Here is a 23,896-nt window from a genome sequence, read left to right as displayed (position 1 = left end):
CGGTAGGCAGATCGCGATCCAGTTATGGTGCATACATCGCCACCTACTGGACTGGGGTGTACGGCCGAATGCAGCCTCGAACACACTGGTTATGGGTGAAAGGCGTGGTTAATTAATTTAGCTCCTTGATTTGTATGCTCTACGATTGTTTGCCAATAAGATGAAAACGTATTTGCTAAAGACTGTATATCCACAATGCAGGATCCAAGAGTAGTGGGGAGAGAACGGTTTTGTGTTCCACATGCATTTTTCCAGATAGCAAAATACACCAATCAGCCATAACATTATGATCACTGACAGATTAAGTGAATAACACTGTTAATCTCGGTATTATGGCACACCTGTCAGTGGGAGGGGTATATGAACATTCTGTCTTCAAAGTTTATGTGTTACAATCAGGAAAAGTCTGCAAGCTTAAGGGTCTGAGCGACTTTGACAAGGGCCAAATTGTGATGGATAGATGACTGAATCAGAGCATCTCCAAAACTGCAGCCCTTGTGGTGTGTTGCTGGTCTGCAGTGGTCAATACCTATCAAAAGTGCTCCATGGAAAAGTGGTGAACCGGCGACAGGGTCATGGGTGCCCAAGGCTCATTGATGCATGTGTGGTCCGACCTAACAGACAAGCTACTGTAGCTCAAATTGCTGAAAAGGTTAATGCTGGTAATGATCGAAAGGTGTCAGAAAACAGTGCATCGTAGTTTGTTCATGGCAATGTTCTGCCATGAAACATTGGGTCCTGCCATTCATGTGGATTTTACTTTGACAAGTACCACCTACATAAGTATTGTTAAAATGCAAATCAATTTATAAAAATGTTTTCATGCGTTTTTCTATATTGTTTCATTGTTATTCTGTCTCTCACTGATCAAATAAGCCTACCATTAAATTGATAGACTGATAATTTCTTTGTCAGTGGGCAAACATACAAATTCAGCAGGGGAACCTTACAGAATCATCTATGCCGCTTGTTAATTAACAATGACGACCTGAGGTGTCATTTATCAACATGACAGTGTGAACAACCAACCACAAACTTCTTCCCAAAATTATCCTTACTTCCGATTTCATTGATAAATGGGCCAACATGGCCTGTGGGTGTCAAGTACAGTCTTGCTAAAAGGGTACAGCAACTGGAGAGAAGGGTATATACATGACATTGAAGGTAAGATGTATGGTTTTGATAACTACCAACAAGAGGAGTGAAACAAGCAGTATAAAGAGGAGCAGATATAGAAGCTCAATGCGAAAAATTGAGACACAATACGTAATTCCCAAAGTAAGCAAAAAAAAACATTGCCACATACATGGCATGTGCCATCATAGGCATTGAACCAATGAATGATACAAACAATGAATCCACATCCCAAAAAAACAAGTCAGCCAAGTGATGGTACCTGCATCTGTTCTGTCCTGTTCCTCTGCCATTACCCAATGATGACTTTGCACAAATGTTACAAGCAAAATGAACAGTGCTCAATTGAAATAACACCACAGTGATGGAATGACTTTCACTAAGGCTGATGCAGAGGGACTTGAAATAGAAAGCATGAAGAAACGTAACCGCAAGACGTGGCATGGGATCTAATCTAAGTGGATCACATTGTTGAAGAGTTGTAAATCTGATGTTATCTGGGCTCTTAACGCTGAACATGAATACTATTTCCCAATGGAAGGGCAAATTGACATCACTGGCATGACATGGTGTGTATTTTATTTTTTTAATCAAAGGCAGATTTGACAAGAACCTGGAGCATATCCATTTCCAACAGTGATGAATGGAAAGACATGAGATGCAAGCTGAGAATGATCTTTTTTAGTGATTTCCTTCCTGTCTTGTGCAAAACAGAGCGATCTTGGTATAAAGTTTTTTGATATAAATAAGTATAATCTATCCCACATATATGTCATGCCAAAATATGTTTGGCATTAAACAATATGTAAATTTTTTAGAAAGCAACTGTAATATTACAGCCGTTATGCACTAAATACTTAAAGAAATGTGGTTTGCCTGGAACTATCCCAAATTTGATATATCCCAAAAACCGGAGCGTGGAGCCCCAAGCTGGAGGTAGCACATGGGCCTCATCACACCTTATAAGTCACTGAATGGCAATCAGCTGTTCGATATTAAAAAAAAGCAGTTATTCTTGAAATAGGCAGGTATACACTGGAAAGTTATCTGGTGTTAGCCCTGAGAAGAACCAGGGCATGAAGGTGGTTCTAGACACGACCGGGATAGAAGTATGAATGTTTATAATGAGGTAGCCCCATTTTTGAGTTGCTGGGTAAACTAACGTTAGCTGGCTAGAGTTAGAGTGGCTCATTAATTTTGCGCAAGGAAAAACAGAACGAACATAAGAAATTAATAAAGGTTTTCAAGAAGCCTGCTGGTATTAGCATTAGTAGAACAGGAGTATGGCAGTGTGGGTCGCAGACAGCAAACCACCCCAGTTTGTGAGAATGACCAGGAGCAAGCTCCTAATAGCGGAACCACTGCCTGTAAAGATACTTCTGCTACTTCAGTTAGTAATCATGGTGCCATCACCATGGGACAAGAGGACAACATATCATCTGATGCGACATGTCTGATCACTGATGAGTGGCGCTCACTCGGTGAGCCAAGGGGTGGTGGCACAGCTGCTATGTCAGAATAAAGATGGGCCATTTTCGGCTTCTGAAAGGGTATCGGCTACAGCAGTCGGCAGCGCATGTGTAAATCTGTGTTTTCTTTGTTTTTTGGGAGAGGACAGATTGAACCACTTGACACTGATGTCAATTGAATATAACCTGTTGCATCAGTTGGACTTCACAAAACCTACTGATGACTTTGCATCCAATAACGCCAGTAGAAATGCACTCTAACAACAGCACTGGTATGTCAGGTTCATTGCTGTGGTTTTATGATTGGGACACTCATATCGGGATTCGTGTTGTTGTTGGATTTAAGCCTGTGCCAGAGTAGCGCTGACTACAAGGCCAGTAGCATCATCCATACTGCTCTGGTTGTGGTATTTGTGCGCCTACTTGTAGTCAGGGGATCTTTCTCCATTGTCAATCTATTTGGGTTTATTGGGGCATTAATAAGGCTGATGATCAATTATCAGTTGGACTTTACAAAACCTATTGATGACTTTTCATCCAATGAAGCCAGTAGAAATGCCATCTAGGCTATCCCTTTTATTGAGAGTTACGTTCATGCATACAGAGATCAGGGTTGTTTATTTCAACCGGTCAAAGTAGTCCAGAGACACTGCTCTGCAAAATTCATGTGATAAAATCCCTAGTACCTTATTGGTGCAGCCTTTCCCCATAGGCAAGCAATTGATATTCAACCCTAACGCTGCGCGTTAGGTACAACACATAATTCATATGAGTGTTTCTTAACTGAAAAACTTGTTTGCCTTTTTTTTCTTTGCTCTGGGGTGATTTTGAAGCATTTTAAACAACGGGCCATTCTGGAGCCAAATGTGCCAAAAAGACTTGGCTTGCCCATCACTACTTTCAAAGCACCAATATAAGACAACATGCCGTCAATTGAATTGACAAGTGCAGACTACTTGATTTTAAACATTTTCATCAATATCAGATGAACCTGAGATTTCCATGATCCACAATAAAGTACATGGTTATCTTGATAACACTGAACATTCTATTGCCTCAATGCAAAATGTTTTCACTTGCAGAATAATTAACTGCTGGACAAGGAAATACACATGAAACAGTGGTGAGCATTAACTTGGACTGGGAAGTGTAGTTTAAAGCTTCACGATTATAAACCACAATCCTGGTTTTGAACTTTTTGAATAGAAGTGTATCTAGAGTTATTGAGAGGTAATTCAGCGTACCTTCACTAATAATCCACTGGGTGGCACCATATACTTTGTTAACTTTGAAATTTAGAAATATCTCAGGGCATCACTGTTCAATTAAGGACCATGGCTGATGTATTTTGCAAGTGCTTATAAATATTTAAGAGATCTCACAAATCTCAAAACTATTTACACAAGAAGGCCATGGTGTACTATGAAAAACTGTGTTGAATCAAACATTTTATTGCAATGGTTGTCAGCCTACATTCATGTTGAGCTGACATGTCTAATGTCAATTACATGCTGGTCTACATGTGGCAATATTGCATAATGTGATACATTTTATCCATTCTTTGCTCCTCCCATAGAGGGCTGGTTCTTTACTTAGCCAGCTAAGCCACGCCTTCCTTTCCCAGCCTACGGAGGACTAACAGGATGGTGGGAAATTGGTATGGGACAGCCCATAATTGTGAACTATTTATAACTTGCTGTGCACGATCTGTCAAGGACTGCTCTCCAGGGGCTGTATGCCGGCAGCCTCCCCAAGCCGCGGAATGTAACCCGGGACAACTCTCCAGATGTGATGGAAAACATCTGGGTAGCTGCTTGATCTGGTCTGCCTACATACAGGCCCCGCCTGTCTACTCCTCGTTATCAGTGTATCAGGAGGACTCAAATTAACTGGGGAAGGTGGGGTTGTTTTTAGCTTCTATAGTCTATAGCTACCTACCAAAGTTTATTCAAAGCGACTGTCAAAAATGGAAGTAAACATGAACTTTTAGAATTTAAGGGTCAAGACTGTAGTCTAGTTTAGGTTTGACTTAATGTTAGGGTAAAGAAAGAAAAAGAAGGAAATTGCAGAAACAGGCAGGGTTAATCATTTGGTGGTTATAAAAGCAAGTGACAACTTCAAGCAACCCACCTTCTAAACCAGCCCGGTACACTAAAAAGCATCTCAGACTCAGGAATGTGATGTCAATCTAATGGATGAAGTGGTGGTAGAGTTGGCCAGTCCCCCGTCCCTTCAAAACACTACACTATGCCTACAATAGATGTAAAAAAAAAAGTAAACCCATCAGCTTTATTTTAGAACTCATTGTTTCAGTAAGTCACCCTGGATAGAGGACTCATACATAAATAATGTACAGCTAATACGTTGTTTGTGTATCACTTTTAGTTAGTGGTTGATGACTTACTGGTAATGTTGATAATGACTGGATGCGTACATCAGTCTTGAAATCAAACTGAACTGAGGAATAAGCAATGCACATGCACCTATGCACCCACATGGAAAACCAACAAAAGCAGTCAAAATAAAAACTTAGGTATTGCTTTTTTAATTACAAAAAGATTACTTGTACTGAAAATTTGTTACATTGAGTACTATTTAAACACTTCCATGTTCTCTGTCTGGCAGCACAGGTTCCATTAGGCACACAACAAAAATTCATACATCATCTTGTGTTTCTACTATTGTGTTTTACTTCAAATACGAACATCAAGGAGGGGAGAGTTATGCCAACCGCATTGAAATTCAAACTGTACAGAACTGAACAGAGAAACAAACACGCTTCTATTCCATTCCATGTGCAAGGAACAATCTTTACTCTAGTCCACCAGATGATTTTCAGTGGAATAACCAAAACATATTAAACCATACATAATAAAGCATAATCTATATGAATTTGATCTAGAGCGGTTTGCTGAGCTATAACTTCCACATTCCCATCACCAGAGAACCCATTTGTTTAAAGTTAACAGTACAAAATCCCATACTAAAACATCAGATAAAGAATATAATTTAATATACTTCGACTTATAGCACTCACTTTTCAAAGATCAGTGACACTGGATTGTGTGTATACAGTAATCAAATTTGTACACAGGCGGAGTAGACAGTAAAGCTGTGATTGCTTGTTTTTTTTTGTTTTGTTTGTTTTTTTTAGCAGTTCTGAAAACAATTCTTAAGAATACTATGGCCATATGCACTTAAGAAACTGGGTCAGTCCCAAGAAAAACACTGCATTTATTATTAGCCAGTGGGGCTACTAAATAAAAACCAAAAAACGTTGCAATGGCAAAAACATGTAGATATTTTTGTAACATAGCAGTAAGAGAACTGGCATAAGGATACTATAAATGACCTCTATGTACTCCACTCATGATGGGTCTACATCTTAGCCTATGTACAGCTGATGTGTATGATACAGTCAGTGACTGAGTGTTTCTCTCGTCGCCATGCACTTGAAATACATCAGTCACATGGTGAGGGACACCACTGTGACCGGTATGTTGACATGCTGCATTCTCATGCTACTTTACTACTCTCAGGCCAAAGAGACAAGAGATGTTTGAGATGGTTTAGCCTAGCCAAGGCAGTGTTACAGACAAATAGCTAAATTCCCTTCAATTTCACACAAGAGGGCCTTTGGAAAAAAAAAAGCAGGCTTTTGGCTTTAAAAAAACCTCAGACTGATCAGCCTTGAATCAGCAAAGTAGTCTGGCTAGGCTGGGGGGGTGGTCATTTGAGGACATCTGGGAGCGTAAGGAAACAGATATTGATCACATGTGCAGAGTGCTGTAATAAAGCATCGGTCCTGGTTGAGTAATTCACCCTTTATGTTCCAATGTTTTGTTTTTGGCATTTACTTATAAAGAAACTGAGTAAGGACCTTTCTCCTTGTTGGTTTCAGTTAGACTTCATGACTACAGACTGACACATGCAACACGTCATGGCACCAAAGAGTAGGGCTGGCAGAATGGCACATAGGAATGGTGGATAGTAAGTGGTTTATAATTATTTGACTATAATTAATCAACTGTGTTGATTCGACTTCACAACAAACTTTACAGTTACCTGTATAGGTTTCGGCAAAGCACAATGAAGGTAGAAAAAACCCAGTCAATATATTTTAGATTTTTACTCACCCAGGTGAACATTACAAGTGTATTTTTTTCAGTTTTTTTTTTGTTTATGTCAGAGAAAACTCGTGAGCCTCCCTAAAGATTCTCTGGTCAACTTCGTTACCATTTCAGAGCTCAAAGTGATAAGATTTGTAAATGGTGTCTCCACTTCCTTTATCCTTTAAAGATCTCTGAATAAGGTACGGCTTGGTGAGTCTCATGGTCACAGCGACAACACCAAGCTCAAAAATAGGCACCAGAATCTGACTGCATTTTCTTAACACTTCATCTTTCTTTCACACAGTCCCATCTTTTAAAATACAATACAAGTAAAACAAACGGTCTTTGCATCTTTTCTTTCTCTTACAAACCTATCATCATGCAATCCTGTGGGTCTTTTGCTCTCTACCAAAGTGGCAGCGCAGTTAAATATTACAGTGATGCAAAAAGTCTGAATATGGGACATAGGAGACAGGGGGAAAAAGGTGAAGTAATTGCACGGTCATTAGGGGCGGGCCAGGGATGGAGTTTAGGTCTGATGGTGAGCCGTTCTGACAACCCAGTCAGAGGGGCTGTTAGGAGGCTGCGCCGTATCTAAGGCGACGAGGGCACAGACACCTCCAGTAGACGGTTATTCTTGCGTTTGCAGGCGGCGCTGTTTCCATTCTTCGGTCCTCCCTGGATGAACTTGACACACACCTTGTCCTGGTTAAATTGCACCAGGAACCTGCGAGGTTAGATAAAGCTGTTAGAACAGAAACATCACCGCCCCAACCCCCCTCCCCCCATCCTGACCCAGCTCCACCCCACGTCTGTTTCTGCCAACACGGCCACTGTGGCAGACGGCAAGACAAAGGGAGCAAATGGAATGTCGAAATGATGTTTGTCCGCGGTTCTTACTCATCCGAGATGTCAATATTTATCTGGTCCCTGTCCGCAGCGGTGGCCCCTGTGCGATGGAGTTTGGTGATGAGCTCGATAAGATGCTCGCTGCTCAGCAGGAAGTCACCTTTGGCAGCTGAAGCCGAACCCTTTGGATGAAAACACAGAGGAGAGTTACTAACTTCAGTGTCTATTTGCCGTCCCAGTCTTTCTCACACCAGGCTGCAGCGGGGCCCACCGCCTCACCTCTTTGAGTTTGAGGGCAAAGAAGCCATCGCTCTGGGTGCTGACCGACACGCTGGTGAGGTCCGGCAGGGGCACGCTGGCCTTCACCTGACCCGTCTTCTGGTCAGCGAGGACAAAGTTGTTTTTGGTCAGCAGGAAAAGCCTGGGTGCCCCCTGTAACAAGGCAGCCAAAACAGCATAAGAAGGTTGAGTCTGTAAAATTGTTTTCATGTGACTGTAGTTATGACTGAAGCATTCGAGACATGCAATACAGTCCTGTTCAGGCCTGTTAGACCGAACATCCTCAGGCTTCACTGCATTTAAAGTGATAGAGATATACACTTGTTTTTGTACGTTGGTAGCTACTTGCCTTGCCATTGGCCCTGTTGATCTTATTAACCACGTCAGCCAATAGCACCTTATCTTCCACAGCACTGTTGAGCTTTTGGTATTTGGGGTTCTTCTGGATCTCCAGATAGTCTCCTTTGAAAGGCTGGCTCACACTAAAACAACAATAATGCATGCGTATTCTTTTATTTAGCACTGTTCATGGCTCTAAGACGCAACACAGCGAAACCAACAGCAATGAAATAATTATCCATAATATTTGCTTAATAAATAAATTGGCTTAATATATTTATGCTAGCTTTATGTCAAAGATAATGGCATTTTTGAATCAGAAAGGACAATATTCTACATTGTACCTGCTGGGGTACAGGGCCTTCTTGTCTTTGAAGATCTCACTGGCCTCCAGTTTCTCCTCGTACACAGCTTTCTTCTCCTCTGTGAACTGACCCTGGTACTTCTTGCACTGATGATTCAACAGATATATCATCAATCCCAAGGAATTTTGTAATATCAAAGGCAATTTGCTATATGTAATCAGTACAACCAGTTTACAACCAGGAAATAATCTGGCTAATGGCATCAACACAAATTGAACGATATAATAACCTGTAGAATCAGGACAGAAAATAACTAACTGACCCTCCAGAAATGGAAGATCCTCCTGAGCTCAGAGTGAGCTCCCTCCAGAAACATGTACGGTCGGGCAGGCCAGGTGTTGTCTATAGGGGACATGGAGGGCATGGTGGTCTTCAGTCCCAAAAAGTACTTTTGCATCTGAATGGAGGGAGAGAGGAATACATTCATACTGTGCCTTTGGAAAGTATTTAAAACCCTTCACTATATTCACTCTTATATGTTATGGACTGAATTTATCATTGATATACTGTACATATTTAGATATTTACACACTGCATGATATTTCACATTGTTTTCGAGAAATTGGCACCAACAAAGCAAAAACTGTATGGGGTATTGATTATAATTTTATAACACAAAACAATGTGGAGAAAATAATAGGTTCAGAATACTTTCAGAAGGCATTGAATATTTAATAACGCATATTAAGACTTGGCTCAAACATAGTTTCACTGAAAGCCTTGCCCCGAAGTATTTTAATGGAGATTTTAATGGAGGTCTTTTTAATCCAGGACAAGGCTTAATCTGTGTTGGGAGACACCCTGTCTGTCCATCAGTGTTTAAAAAGATAAATGGTTCATTCAATCTAGCCTGATTCCAACTTGGCAAGACAGCACAAATTGATCTGGAATCAGGCCACATTTGCACAGCCACTTACAATTCTCTGGATAGTGAAGTTGTAGATCTTCTTGCCAGCGTTGGCTCTAAAGAACTTTCTATATTCCCGGCGGACCTGCAACGAAGAAGACAACAGATCGTCAATCAATACATTGATCTGAGGAAGGGGTTCATAAGACAATAGTAAACGAAGAGGTAATAATGTCACGATAACAATGACTGACATGACACTGGAACAGGCAGACGTGGCTAGGGGAAAAAAAAACAAAGGGAGGGAAAAGCATCTAGGTAAGTGCTCAATATTATTCTTAGCCACATTTTCTCTGAAATGGTTTGACTGAAAATGAGATGTTACATAACTGACAATGAGGTGGTCAATATAATTTCAATTAATTTAATCTGTTAGCAGGTTCTGAAAGCTGTTCAGATTATGCAGTCGATAATGTGATGAGAGGATTGAGGTCACTTTGGTGAGACAATACTGATGAAAAAGACTAAAGAATGAGAAGACGGTTAAACAACAAATATGGGACACAACCAGGTTATCGGGATGACAACTGAAAGTCAGATTAAATTCTGCACTGGGAATCAGCTCAAGTAAAGGGTTAGACAGCTTTTGGGAAATGCAGCCAAGACAAAGATAGCAACAGATAGAGAAACAGACTGACACAGAGACAGGCAGACAGCTGTCAGTCACAGTTATTCAGGGTTCAGCAGTGCCTGTCGATCACCCCGTTAAAAGACTAGTCTTCAGCTATCAGCAAATGGAAAGACAAATTATGAGAAAAAAAAAAGTGTCAAGGTCTGGGGGTTCCTTAGCGTTGACAGGCTAAGGATGGTTACATGCTGTTTCTGTGATGTGTACCTAACCCTCCAACACCAAATATAGGACCGGGGGTTAGGGGGGTGGCTTGGGGATGTCTGGGTAAGTGTGATTGGTGAGGGGTATTGAGGGTTGTGCCTGGAAGGTAGGGAGTGACAGAGGGTAGGATGGCCGGGCAGTGGTCAGGTATACCTGGAGTCCCTGCCAGTAGGCCCAAATGACGGCGACGGCGTGTTTACGCCGGGCGACCTCCTTCAGGCGCCTCAGTTCCCTGCGTGCCTGTCAGGAAGGGAGGAAAGAGACGGAAGGAAACGGTGAAAGAGAGACGGAAACGGAGGAACAGACACGGGCCTGTGTGAGGACCCACGTCACGCACACACGAGCCCTGGCAAGGTAATGAACCTGAAGACTATTCAGCCTAGTCGCTATGGGATGGGCACGAGTCCAATAAAGTCAGAAATGGGATGGGCACGACTCCAATAAAGTCAGGAATGGGATGAGCACGACTCCAATAAAGTCAGGAATCGTGGACTAGATTGTGAACGGTGCAGATTTGTCTCGTTTTTATGATTAAAACAGACGGCACTGTTGGGCAGGAGCAGAGGACAGAGTCGGCTGGGAGGTCCCCTAGGTTCCGTAGGCTGCACACCAGAGAAGAAAAAAACCACTGCAAGCCAAATGTTTTTTTTTTGTTTCTCTTTAAGCAAACAAGACAAAACATGAAATTTATGATTAGGGAGAGAGAAAGAATGCACTGAGGTTGGAAACATGAAGGTTGGACCTCAGGGAGGAGTGGGAACAATGTGTGTGGGTTTGTCCGTGGTCTGGGGTAGAGCAGGCAGAGGGTCTGTCAAGGTCCCACGCACCATGCAAGTGTGTGTGTTTGTCCCCCTCATCCCCCTCCCCATGTCTGGATTAGGTATAATCCATCAGGCTGCGGAGCAAAGAGGCTTAAGTGTCTGTATATCTACCCTTACCTAACCGCGTGCACAGGCTTCTATACTATTATCCATCAGAGCCAAGGGTCACCAGTACTCCCGCCATCGATCTCTATCTCTTCCCTGAAAGCTAGGCAGCACCGAGCCGCGCCAGGGCAGCCGGTTGTGCACTTAAGGTGTAATGGAGGATAGGTAGAGACATTCGGCTAAGTCAAGGGTCCGGGACCGATCGGGTTTGATCTGATGGGAGAAATGGCGAAATGGAAGACGGGCGACGGGATATGGATGGATATTGTTTACGACAAGCTGCATGCTTCCCAAATACCTTGGTCCCCTGCCAGCCGGCCCAAATGACAGACACGGCGTGATTTTCTCGCGCTTCCTTCTTAAGCCGCCGCAGTTCCCTTCGAGCCTGGGGAAGTGGTGGTGTTTATTCACAGTGTTTTGAGAGGAACACAGCCCTTGTTTTATTTTTTTGGATACATCTTTAGCCTACCCCAGCAATTCATTAGTATTACAAGATTAGAACAATGTAACAAAACATTTGTGACTTATGGATCGCAAGACTGAGGGAAATTCATTCACACCATGAGCTCAGAAGTCCAGGCTTTCCAAAAGTGAATTGTATCCGATGTAGCAGGGGTAGGCAACTAGATTTAGTCACAGACAACTTCTGTCCGAGTAGTCGGGGAGACACAATATACTTTTAATTACTGACCAGAACTAATCATTAAGTATTACAAATAATGTTCAATTTTACTCAAGTTATGGAAAACTTTTTCTCCCCCAAATTCAACGTTAATATTGCAGAACACGTTAATATAGTATCTGACATTGACTATGTTAATTGAAATGTAATTAGTTAAAGCCATTTTAAAATGTCAGGGTGCTTTTACTCTGTACTTTTAATCTGATCCTTATAGTCTGATTCAAAGGCAGTACAGTGGGCTTTGGCCAAACTAAGAAACAAGACTAGATCAATAAGATGGGCCAAACTGAAAAACCTGGAACAGCTATGGTCATGCAGATTTTAGGAGGCTTGATATGTTGTTAATAAAATATATTTGATATGGTCAATGTGAATCTGAAGCCTTTACTGTTAGAGAACCTATCTAATTTCAAAATAGTTTTAAAAGGTCGCCATTAAAAGAATAGTAGCTTTGTATCATCAGCTGATCTGTATCCTTAATGTGGTTTAACATGATATATTGTGCATGGACTGCTTAAAAAGATTATACTGTATGTAGCCTCTATGAGTGTTTCTCAACCCTGCTCCTGGACAACCCAATGCCCTGCATGATTTAGATCTCTTGATAATGAGTTGATCATTTGATTCAGGTGTGACAGAGCAGGGAGAGATCTAAAACATGCAGGGCAGGGTGGTGCCCAGGAGCAGGGTTAAGAAACATTGGTCAAAAGTAAAGAATGTCACAGTAAATAAAATGCTAATTGTAGTATAGAGTGTGTGCTATGACTGTTAGGGCCAAAGCTATATAATCAATAGCTTTCTTGTGTGCTATTTGGCATACATAACATGGTATGTTCTATCTAATGAACCATGAAGTAAACACACAATTTCCGTTCAGAATGTGTAATGTCGTGTATTGAACATATTGTCTCAGATTACATATAAATGCAAGGACAAACAAGAAAACAACAGACTAAATGAAGGCAATGGAGAGGAATGTTGGGTTGATGACTTGCTGTAGTTCATATGGGAAAGAAATTAGCAACGCTCCATAGAGCAAACAAAGGTTTATAGGTTAAAGACAAAAACATGTGTTAGTAAGTAGACCTAATAACCCCCAAAAAGTAAACCCACTAAAGCGACAATACAAAAACATGTCACAAACACTGGTAGGCGGGACGCGACTACAGGACAACAGAGGGATGAGGACGAGCCAGCCAACTGGCCTGTTTCAAGGGGAGAGTCGGGACACAGGGGATGGACAGCTAGGACAGTGAAACACCATGGCAGCAGGCTTAAATACCTTGGTCCCCTGCCAGTATGCCCATATGACAGACACGGCACGCTTATTCCGCGCCTCCGTCTTTAGGCGCCGCAGCTCCATCCGAGCCTGGGGATGGCCGGGGGAATGTCAGGGTGGAGGGAGGTGGGGAGGGATGACAGGTGAGGAGGGAAGAATTACAGAAAGGGGGAAAGAGTGAGAAAATAAGCAGTGACAAGATTAGCCACGGCAGAAGGGGGGAAGCTGCGAGATTGCCCTCGTTTAGCTTTTAGTTTAGCTGGCAGACTGAAGCAGGGCGGAGTCCTACCTGGTGTTCTGGCAGAGAAACCTTGTAAAAGTAAAAGGCCGGGTTGCCCGTAACCAAAACATACATTCAGCGTGTATTAGTCATATCGTTGGTGTTTGAGCCGCTACCTGAGTTCCGTGCCAATACGCTGCGATGGTAGTCACGGCCTCCTTGCATCTCTTCTCGTACTTCAGCTGTCGCAAGATCTTGCGGGCCTGGAGGACAAACAGCTCTTGTGAAAGACATGCCTTGGCTGCGTAGTCACCGACAAACCGGCTTACTTATATTGTCTGACAGGCATGTGGGCATGCATACCTTCCACCCTCTGATGAAAGACTGCATCACCAGTGTAGCGCTTTTGATCTTCTGATATTTCTTCTGTTGCTGCAATGAGAGTATTCAAAAAACAAGTCTTTAATCTCCGCGGACAACGGGCATGTTCAGTCTATAGACAGACTTCTCAGAGCTAGCATATACAACAAATCTAGAAATGAACAGTGGATGAATCCAAGGGACTTTGGGAAAGTTCACAGTGTGTGACTCTGCTACTCTCGAGAGTGAATAGAGCAGGAACAAAGCTACGTGTGTGTCAGTGCGGTCACACCATTGAGACAAGCTAACTCACTGCATATCTGCGGTACCAGGCTGCCACCACCACCTGGCTCTTCTTTAGCAGCAGGAACTGAGTACGACACCTCCACCCGCGGTATATTTTCTGGATCAGTGTGGCAAGGTCCTCCAGGCAAGCCCTCCTCCTCTCTTCAAGGGTGAACAGCTAGGGAGACGGGTGGAGGAGCATAGAGACAATGACAGAAACATTTTAAACTTGCCCTGGGAACACCAGCAAGAATAGCTGACAATTGTGGGATAGTCCGGGCAGGCGTTTTGAGACTCTGCTCAAACACATCCTTCACCTCGCTGGACAGATACCCGGGGGCTTAAAGCTCAGTGGCCCAGACCAGAACACACCCTAGGGCCACACCGACTAAGCTGAACTGGAGTGCTAGTGGAGAGGTGAAAATTCCAATCTAATCTGGTGAGTAGGTAGATAATGGATACGGTCACACCTCTAGGAGATGAGTCGACACCATCTTTGTTTAGACTGGCTCCAGGTCTGACAAAGAAAGTGTGTTGTTCCACCCACCATTGCAGGTTCTTAGAAGCCCATGCTGCCATAGTGGCCTTTTTTCCCATGCTCCTATCTGAGCCTCTGTATATTGGACAGAATGCATAAATGAAACCATGTGTTTTCAGAATGTTCCAGAAGGTTGGTTAAGTGTTGTAATTAGTAGGGGCTCAGTGGAGCGTGGCTTCCTGCTTTCAGAAGCCATTTAATGCAATTAAATATAAGGGAACAAGCTCACTGGAATCTGGCATTAGCCTTACTTTATATGAATATTGTAGGTTAATATCCCTCCCCGTCTAAGATCTATGGCTACAACTATGACTGTAATACTGAAAATAGGATGAAAGCCAGTGGTAGAGCATGCTGCTCTTAACCCTGTTTGTGAATTCTATTTTAAAAACACGTGTTGTTCCATTATTATCAGAGACAGTAACAAGGTCCTGGTCAACGGGTTGTGATAATGCAAGGTGACGTTATGCTCTGGAATAGCGGAAACCCGGCAGCCGTCACTGCAAAGCTGGGCTACCTGGCCGTACCAAATATTACAGGTGGCGGTTAGCCCCAACACTGGCCACATTTAAAAGAGTATTAATCCCCAAGCCTGGACTACGTTTTACCACATAGCATTCGGATGTTTGGTGTTTTTTATCAGCTAAATACAGCAGGCTATGTAGGTACATGCAGAGGACGGTACCTTGCATAATGAACCAATCACTAATAACCTACTGTTTTGCGGGCGGCCTGATGGTCATATTTAGCAACAGACTGGTTTGACACACTGCAGACACATTATCTAAGTGAGAGATTTTGAAGACAGCTCTTGACTGAACATGTAAATACATGTATATGCTCTGTCATCTAATGTTGTGCTACCGTTCTGGGGTTTCTGATGAAGATCTTGGAGCGTCCGTAGGCGAACTCCTCAGCTGGAACGGAACAGTCTGTCAGAAGCACCTCCACCCCGTCCCTACAGGGAGACATGGAGGTACAAGTCATCAACCATCCTACCGTGACCCTCCTCTAGACAAGTTAGACATAACACTGTGATTCAATGATTAATAAAGAGCCCAAAAAAAAAACAGGAGAGAGAGAGAGAGAGAGAGAGAGAGATCAAATAAAGCTGGTGAGTCATGGGGAGAAGTAATGCAATTCTACGAGAGATAAATCTATATCTGAGGTAATGTGGTGATGAACACAAGTTGTAACCTCAAGAACCACAAACACACCGTATAAGGGAAACAGTAGACATGCTCACTAGACACCAACACATGAAACAGGGTCACAAGGCAACAGAGACATGGTGCCACTGCCTCAACACGCCCAGGACGGACTAAATGGAATGACTCAACTATGACAATAGGCACCCAGATGGCTACCAGATCTAGCTATCCTCACATGGCTTGTTGACATACTCGTATCATGATGGGGTACATGTGGGTGATTCACAGATGGATAACTACACCTGTTACAACACTGAACTATGAAAGCCCTGCATGTGTACGTTCTGTAGATTTGAATGAGGATTTCGCTTTAGTCTACAACGCTTCATGGTGAACATGATATCGTCAAACATCTACCTGGCAGCTCCTCTCCAGTGGGGCCAGGTCTGCTTGCAGAGCATCTTATAACGCTCCAGAGACGACTCGTAGGACTGGCGGAAGGCATAGCCGGCCCTCCTCACACGGACGTTCTCCATCAGGCCCAGGTAGCGTACCTGGTGACACACCAGCGATTCGGTGAAGATGTGCGCCGCCTTCTTGTCGTTGGGTTTGATGCACCTGAGGAGAAATAAAAACGAGTCAGCTCTCAATTATTTTATAGAAATGGAAAATCAGACCGGTGTCCCACGTGTCGGCGTTAACGCCAGTTTACCGGATATAGTTCGGGTTCTTGGTCTGTAGGTTCCTCATGAGTCCTCCTACAGAGGCCTTGAACTGGAAGCCTGCGGTGGGGGGTCTCTTCAGGTTGACCTTAGCAGGGTTTCCCTCAGGGAACAGCTGTTTCATCAGGCTGTGCGTGGCCTTGTACATAGCCTGGGACAGGTCTCTGTACAGCAGGTCATTGTTCTTGTCTACAAATCCCTCCACGCGGTACAGCACCTAGATTCAAACATGCCATGAGAATGTGGAGGACGCTGTTGCTAATGTGAAACAATTCCATCAACAAATTGAAATAATACTATCAACAGCAATAAGGTACAGGACAGTATAGCACCCATACAACTTAAGTGGCAAAAACATTTATGAATCAGAAATATCTGTTGTGGTTACATTAGTGAGTGCATACATTTGTAGACGTTTCTGTATCTAAACTGGCGTTGTAAGGTCCATTATTGATCAACAGAGCTATGGAGGATTCATAAGAGACTGCACCACTATCTACAGCGCATGTTAACCAACCCGGGATTATTAATATATGTATCCAATGAGCTAGAGAAATTCTAGGTAATTATGATATTGGGGTCAATGTTTTAATTCAATTCAATCATGTTGAGAGCTAAAATGAGTCTGTGGACTCCAGTACAAATTCCTTTCAGTTCTTTTTCTGAATTGAAATGGACCCCTAACCCTGGGTCCCAGTAGGCATGGCATCCAATGTCAGACGTGTGCTTCATCCCTACCTTCCCGGCATAGTGTTGGATGCGGAAGCAGCTGTGAGGCAGGCTGTGATCTGTCAGGAACTTAGAGTTCTTGCTGAGGCGGCTTTCAAAGTGCTGGTGCTCAGCACAGATGGTGTTCAGCTTGTCTAGGAAGGTGTCGTCAGTCACAGTGCCTGGCCTGAGACACTCCTCATCCAACATGGCCAGGATACCATTCTGGTTCTGGAATAAAGAGAAAATAATACCTTCTTAGATATGGTTCTTAGACATGGGTTTAAATCAAGGGCCATTCTAAAAAAGGACTGGCCAATATACAGTTGTAGTTCTAGAACTGAGAGTAGGAAGACAGGGTTCTAAGACAGACAGTCTTTTAAAGTAACTCATAACATGGAAAGCATTTCATAATTCATCTAAAGTAAACTCACTTTACACCCAAAGATAAACAATGTATTTTAACGGCAATAAATCATTTGTATTTTATGGAGATTAAAAGTTAATTATTTACAGATTGATGTGAGATTGTTTTGTCCTGCTTTTCAGGAATCAAACAAAACTGATTGGGTGGATCGACTTACATTCTCAATAAGGTCACAGATAATGGCGTTGTTGAAATACTCTATGTTGGTCCATTCAATGCCCTGTGACAAAAAACAACACGATCAACAGGTTACAAACGGTTAACATTTTGTCTTTCCTCCACTAAATGTCCTCTTTACATCTTGGGACTTCCCAAGAAAGTCCTGTACCTTCTGACTTCACCTAGACTTACTTATACAGGCCTGAGTGGTTTAACAGATAAAGCCACTGACCTACACACAGACAGGCAGTTAACCAATAGGACAATTAGTAAAGAGCTTACAGAACAGAAGTGGTTCAATATCAATCTGATTGCATCTAGAACATTTGTGGCCTGACATAGTTATTTGGTCGGTAATATCAAATGGCCTTTTCTATAGATTGGCTCTTGCCACATGAATTGGTCGACACAGCTGTAGCTTAGGGCTGAAAGAGTTAGAGTCATTATAAGACATTTTACACTCAATTTATGTACTCGCGCAAACAATCCAATAAGGAAAACAAGCACAATACTAAAAAGAATGACATTTCAGATGGTGACAAACCATTGGGCTTTTGGAGCTTTAAGACATGTTTGGGCTGGGAACTGGTGGTCATGGCTGATTTGGTCTGTGTGACAGTCCGACTGGGAGACCAGGTTTTGCGGGAAGAAAAGGGCGGGCCGGATTAGCCATCAGGGGATGTGGACTCTAATGGGTCGGGTAGTCCCAAATCTCCCACCCCTTGCACTCTCCGGTCTCCCACCATGTGGTATTTTCCCATGCACTGGTCTGGAGCGGGGCCAGGGAGTGGAATATCGTGGCGGGGAGGTCAAGGGAGCAGCACTCACATACTTAGAGCTCTGAAAGCAAACAGAGGCCCGAGCCCCAGGGAGAGCAGCATGTTTACCCCGCTGGAATGAACGATCACTTCCGTCCCCGAGCTCTCACACACATACGCAGAGACAAAGGGAGAGGTAATGGATACAGGAGTGGTGAAGGTGAATGGGAGAGAATGGCAGAGAGGTGTGAGAATAGGGAAGGGGCTCGCAGACAGAGGATTTGAATAGAGAGACGGACAATAGGAAATCGAGGCAGAGAGAAAACCTCAGAGAGAAAACCTCCGAGATAAAACGGGAGAAAGAAAGGACCAGAAGACCAGGGTGTAAGTCCAAATGGGAGCGACAATGTTCAAGAGTGGTGAAGGAAATGAGGGACAGGTGGCGTCACAGCCCAGACATACTAAAACACTGGATGTCGAGCCTGGTACATGATCCAAATGACATGTCTGTGTGTGGAATGAATGGTTTCATAGGTCAGCCACCTCCTATGTGGTTGCCAATAGGTACACAATGACTGGGCTGTGTTAATTAGACACCAAACAAAGACGGGGTGAGACTAGCTGTACTGTCATGGCGCTACATGGCGTCAACACTTTCACAGGGCTCTATGGCCCTGTCGGCCTGTGGGAACGGAAACGGGGAAACTGGTAGAGAGCCATACCTCTCGGATGTATTCCTCTTGCTCTTCACGTAGCGTCAGTTCGATGAAGATCTGCTGCAGCTTCTCGTTGCAGTAGTTAATGATGAACTGTTCAAAGCTATTGTCCTGTTGAGGGGAGAACACCAAGAGACCATCATTAGGTCACGTTTCATCAGTTTAACCAGGCCAGATGTACACAGCAGGTCACCACGTGGTAGCAGATTGAGGAATTATTGGGGCAAAAACTCACTGCTGCATTGACTGCTTGGCTGCCTGCCACTGTGAAACAACCCTGAACATTGATGGCCACTTGTGTCTAGGTTGTCATGAAGTCGTGATAAGCTTTCGGGTCACTCCCAGGTGTTGTCATTCCCTTTTTTGTCTCTCCGGGTTAATTCCACTAGCGTAGTGCCAAAAAAGACAAAGGCCGGCTCTAAAACGCCTTTACTCTTATCAGGCTAACAAATAAGATGTCCTAAAAAAATGGAAATATCTTTCCTCTCTACCTCTCTGACCTTCTGTGGGAACAGATAATATACATTTGAGGCCTCGACAGCTACGACACTGGTCTAGACAACGAACCGAACAACCAGGGCCTAGGTCTTCATTTGACTGTAACATTACTCATTCATTTACAACCCCTCTAAAAAGTCACAAAGCGCAAAGAGTCTTTGGACAACAGACTAAAAGTTGTCACAGTAAAATTCTATATGTGATTCTTATCATGGATAACATGTAAACTAACTTTGGCAATAATTCAGGGTTTTAGAAGTTCATTTGAAAAGGGGTTTAACCGTGACAGTGAAAAGTAAAAACACTAAGGATTGGTAATAACCATTTAAAATACCCAAATTATTTTTGTTATCAATTAAGATAACAAGTTTAGTTTTCAGCCACTCTTCTAGGTTAACATCAGCAGGGTTGGGTTTGGGTTAGGGTTAGACAACAATATCACTCCATTTGCTTTGGTTACAATATGTTAGAACAGCATAGCTGCTGGGGGTAAAGGATGTGCTGGTGAACTCTGGACATGATGGACAAAATGGCCATGAGAAGGAGGGCGGTCATACATAAACTGGTTTCAGATTGGTTTATGCTGCCTTGACAACTGCTGTACGAGGACAACGGACGTTTGAAAAACAGCACAAAACAGGTCTGGGACCAGTTTAATTTAAACACGCCCCGTGGTTTGGCCCTTGTTTTTTTCTTTTTCCGTCCTTCATTTACCCCCGTAAAAAAACACTAGCTACACAGTTGCTACAGATACAATTCTGAATTAGGATGAGGATTAAGGGCTGAAATTGATAACAACATGCACACTGCACTCAGCACGCCCTCGGCAGGTTTACTTACGCCATCCTGTCGGCCCAGACACAACAACATTCAGAAGAGAGGGATGGAACGACTTCAAAGTGAGTGGGGAACAGTCAGGAGCATTTGTGTGCATTTTAAAGGTCGACTTAAAGGGAAACTGTGGACTGCAGAAGTTTAGTTGCTAGTTGTTTGTCAAATGTGTTATCTCATGGAACCACACAAATGATTCGATTCAGGCAGACAACATGCTTCGGCTCATGGGGAAATCGAAGATAATTCCTCAACATATTTTTCTTTCAGAAAGTGTGAGCCATTCCACTTACCTCAAATATTTCAAAGCCATAGATGTCCAAGACTCCCATCACCTTGTGGCGTGTTTTGGCCTGAGCCTGAGAGGAGTAAGAGGGAAAAAGAAAGAAGAAACACAGAAAATGACTCTCCAGGTTGAATGTCACTCATTTAATCTTGATTTGTGGGATGTAAATATAATGCACATCTGCAGTCACTGGTTTTCAGAACAATACATTAGAAAATGCCGGATTATACTGTAAGTACAAGAGGACATTGAGAAGACTGAGAAGACAGAGAGAGAGAACCTACCTTTATGCTTTCATTGATCCTGGTGACCAGCCAGCTAAACAGGCGGCTGTAGAGGTTCTTGGCCAGGGCATCACGGGCGTAGTAGGCCTAGAAAATCACATACAACAGAGGGTGCCGGCTTGAGTAAATACATCTGCAAAGTCTTGTAGTGGCGTAGCATTTACCAGTCGATTGGAATGGGGTAAATCTTAGATTCATCTTTATGGGTGTGAAAGTGGCACTGGTCAAGTTGTAATTCCAGCTGTAGCTGCTTATCATTCCATCCGTCCACAATGGTGCAACAGTGTAAGGATTTATTGAGTTGCCCGAGGAGGCGTGCCCTAGCATGAGCCAAATAGCGTCCCTATAGTTACAAAGGCTCATCTTCTGGCTTGTCGCCACGCTGGAGTACAGGCTGTCAATGCTCATGTAAACAACACACAAGACAACGACACACGCAGGCACGTACACAATCAGGCGCACATGCGCACAAGCAGAACAGAAGGTTAACACAATGGAATGATGCAATGGCATGTACCGGACCTGGCTTAACCTCTTTTAGAAAGATTTCGGGGAGAGGATGTATGGACTGGTGATAAATGTGCTATGCTTAGTTTGAGCTAGCTCCTCTGAGGACTACAACCAGAGCTCTGATTTAAAGCCTCTGTCTGGCCTTTTTATACTCTTTTGTTTATGCTATCTGGCCGGATGTTTGTTAAAATAAGTTCTGTTGGACTCTAGAGACACACACACACACACACACACACACCAGGGGAGTGTGTGGCCTGTTTGTGCTGTCAACTGCTATGGTCATTGTCACGGTAATTAGCAGTAGGAGTTGGCGACACAGCACAAACCTATCTGGGAACAGGCTTCCAGATCTCTGTCAAGGATTTTTCATATCAATTTGAGTGAAGCTACCCTCTTTCATGAGGCTTTATAAAAGCATAAGGAAAGATTCTTCACGTCCAACTAAACACACAGACCTTCAGCAAAGGTTGAGGACGCAAGCTTCTGGTCCTCATCTAAAACATGAATGTGCCTCCCGCATGAACTCACGACCCTCCGAAAGGTGACCTACTTCTGCATTTCTAGGAGAGAAATCCACTAATGCCTCATCTATAATGGATACATTTCGATGTTGAGTAGACAGGCTTGGGAAGAGGGGTTAGCTAGCTGCCAGGGAACTAAGTCAAATGATAATCACAATATCTCTAAATTATTTGTGTGTGAAACATCCCTTAGGACACTCACAGAATCTTGTTGTGCTCCTGTGCAGTTTCAGATGGAATGATCTTAACAATAACAGAGTCAAGGTTGTGGGTTTAAGCCCCAAAGGGATAAAAACTATATGCAATGCACCACCCTATTCTCAGTGGCTTCAATTCATACAACCATCTTACAGCTGAAAATTCCCACCTTCAGAATCAATCACTTGTTTAGAAAAGAGAACACCAGTGACAACTGATTCTATCCACTTGAAACTGACAAAGCCTCCCAAAACAGCCTGAATCGATTTGAGAACAAGTGTGTTTTCAAACAAGCTTTGCACAATTGGGGTGAGGTGATCATGTGATTGGAGTGTTTCATTTACATTCTTGTGTTTGAGTAAATGAATTGAGTTGCATTGCAGTGATGACAGTTCTGTTCTCACCTGGGCCACGTTGAGTGTTGTGGACACCTTCTCCATTTTAGCTTCCACTGTGCGGTAGCTGAACGCCCTCTCCAGCACAGACTGCTCAATCCCCAACAGCTCACACATCTCCTTCAAATCTAGAACACAAACACTGTCAGCAGAACTGCAGGAAAATGCATGGCATTGTAGTTTTACGTCTAATTAATGCATCTCGCTGTGATGGAGGTACAACCACATTCAGTATGCACCACTGAGTATATGCTCAGTGGTGCATTATGCTAGGATCAAATAGTGGCTATTCTTAAGGGCATCAGCTAACCCCTTCCAGAGATATGGTGATCTACACAGCCAATCTCCATTAGTATCAGTGTTGTGTTGCCTGGGCAGGATACCAGAAAGCAGCCAAAGGAGTAGTCTTTAAGAGGAGTTTCTAAAGCGCATTAGCCTTAATGTACTTAGGTACTTGCAGGCTAATCGTTTAAATTGTCCTAAAGAGACTAGTGTTGCTGACTGTCTTTGGGAACAGTGAAAGTCCATACAGCAGTTAAGTGACCAAACAAATAACTTCCATTAACAAGCTGATATAATTACATACATAATTACATATATGCAAGGTCTAAGCCGAAATGTAGATGTTTTTGGTTTAAACCATAAACCGTGTGACTTGTGCCACTTCAGACACGTTTTGTTTGCAAATGAAAAAGAATGCCAAAGGCTGCCATGTTGGGTTAATAAGACATACTGAATTATGTATTTACTTAATAGTGGACAGCTGCGAGCAGTATAGCCTCCTGTGCTTACCATCTTTGAAAATACCACACTGTAGTCATGAAATGAAACTAACCAGTAGGTGGCAGCACAACAAACACATAGCCAACTGTTGACTTGAACTTTGAGGAGCTGACCAAAACACAGGTCAAAATCGAACTGATGATTCAAAATAAGAAATTTTTTATATCTCAAATGTTAGATCATATACACCTGCACATTAACCTGAAATACATAACCAATTGTATACAGCCACAACACAAGACATTTACATTTCCAAGATACAAGAAAAATGCAGGTGTCTAAGTTATTTGGTATTCAAGAACTGGCACCAAAGTTGTGTGTGCATGTGTACAGTGACAGAACATTAGTGTGGCCCAAAGTGAAGCTGCTGGTT

At 43.0% G+C, this 23,896-nt stretch overlaps 1 protein-coding gene across 5 annotated transcripts in view; it reads right to left on the bottom strand.

Moving 5' to 3' along the window:
• Positions 1 to 5,127: 5,127 nt before the first annotated feature.
• myo1b (myosin IB) overlaps positions 5,128 to 23,896 on the bottom strand; it is an 83,410-nt gene continuing 64,641 nt past the window's right edge. For 2 of the 5 annotated variants that reach the window (XM_010902461.4, XM_010902462.4), the window contains exons 11-33: positions 22,750 to 22,868; positions 21,117 to 21,203; positions 20,840 to 20,905; positions 20,556 to 20,561; positions 19,224 to 19,328; positions 17,742 to 17,804; positions 17,188 to 17,388; positions 16,440 to 16,666; positions 16,145 to 16,345; positions 15,441 to 15,534; positions 14,067 to 14,216; positions 13,757 to 13,825; positions 13,570 to 13,656; positions 13,177 to 13,263; positions 11,511 to 11,597; positions 10,440 to 10,526; positions 9,465 to 9,539; positions 8,810 to 8,944; positions 8,527 to 8,633; positions 8,193 to 8,325; positions 7,844 to 7,996; positions 7,616 to 7,746; positions 5,128 to 7,442 (exon numbers count right to left, since the gene is read on the bottom strand). In XM_010902461.4, coding sequence (XP_010900763.2) covers positions 7,310 to 7,442; positions 7,616 to 7,746; positions 7,844 to 7,996; positions 8,193 to 8,325; positions 8,527 to 8,633; positions 8,810 to 8,944; positions 9,465 to 9,539; positions 10,440 to 10,526; positions 11,511 to 11,597; positions 13,177 to 13,263; positions 13,570 to 13,656; positions 13,757 to 13,825; positions 14,067 to 14,216; positions 15,441 to 15,534; positions 16,145 to 16,345; positions 16,440 to 16,666; positions 17,188 to 17,388; positions 17,742 to 17,804; positions 19,224 to 19,328; positions 20,556 to 20,561; positions 20,840 to 20,905; positions 21,117 to 21,203; positions 22,750 to 22,868 — 2,603 coding nt within the window. In that variant the 3' untranslated portion in view covers positions 5,128 to 7,309. The remainder of the gene's footprint in view (positions 7,443 to 7,615; positions 7,747 to 7,843; positions 7,997 to 8,192; positions 8,326 to 8,526; positions 8,634 to 8,809; positions 8,945 to 9,464; positions 9,540 to 10,439; positions 10,527 to 11,510; positions 11,598 to 13,176; positions 13,264 to 13,569; positions 13,657 to 13,756; positions 13,826 to 14,066; positions 14,217 to 15,440; positions 15,535 to 16,144; positions 16,346 to 16,439; positions 16,667 to 17,187; positions 17,389 to 17,741; positions 17,805 to 19,223; positions 19,329 to 20,555; positions 20,562 to 20,839; positions 20,906 to 21,116; positions 21,204 to 22,749; positions 22,869 to 23,896) is intronic. The other 3 variants (XM_010902463.4, XM_010902464.4, XM_010902465.4) reach the window with 3 other exon arrangements.

The sequence above is a fragment of the Esox lucius genome, chromosome 16 (assembly GCF_011004845.1).
Source record: "Esox lucius isolate fEsoLuc1 chromosome 16, fEsoLuc1.pri, whole genome shotgun sequence".
In the NCBI taxonomy this organism is placed as follows: Eukaryota; Metazoa; Chordata; class Actinopteri; order Esociformes; family Esocidae; genus Esox; species Esox lucius.
This window is presented reverse-complemented; position numbering and strand designations above follow the sequence as displayed.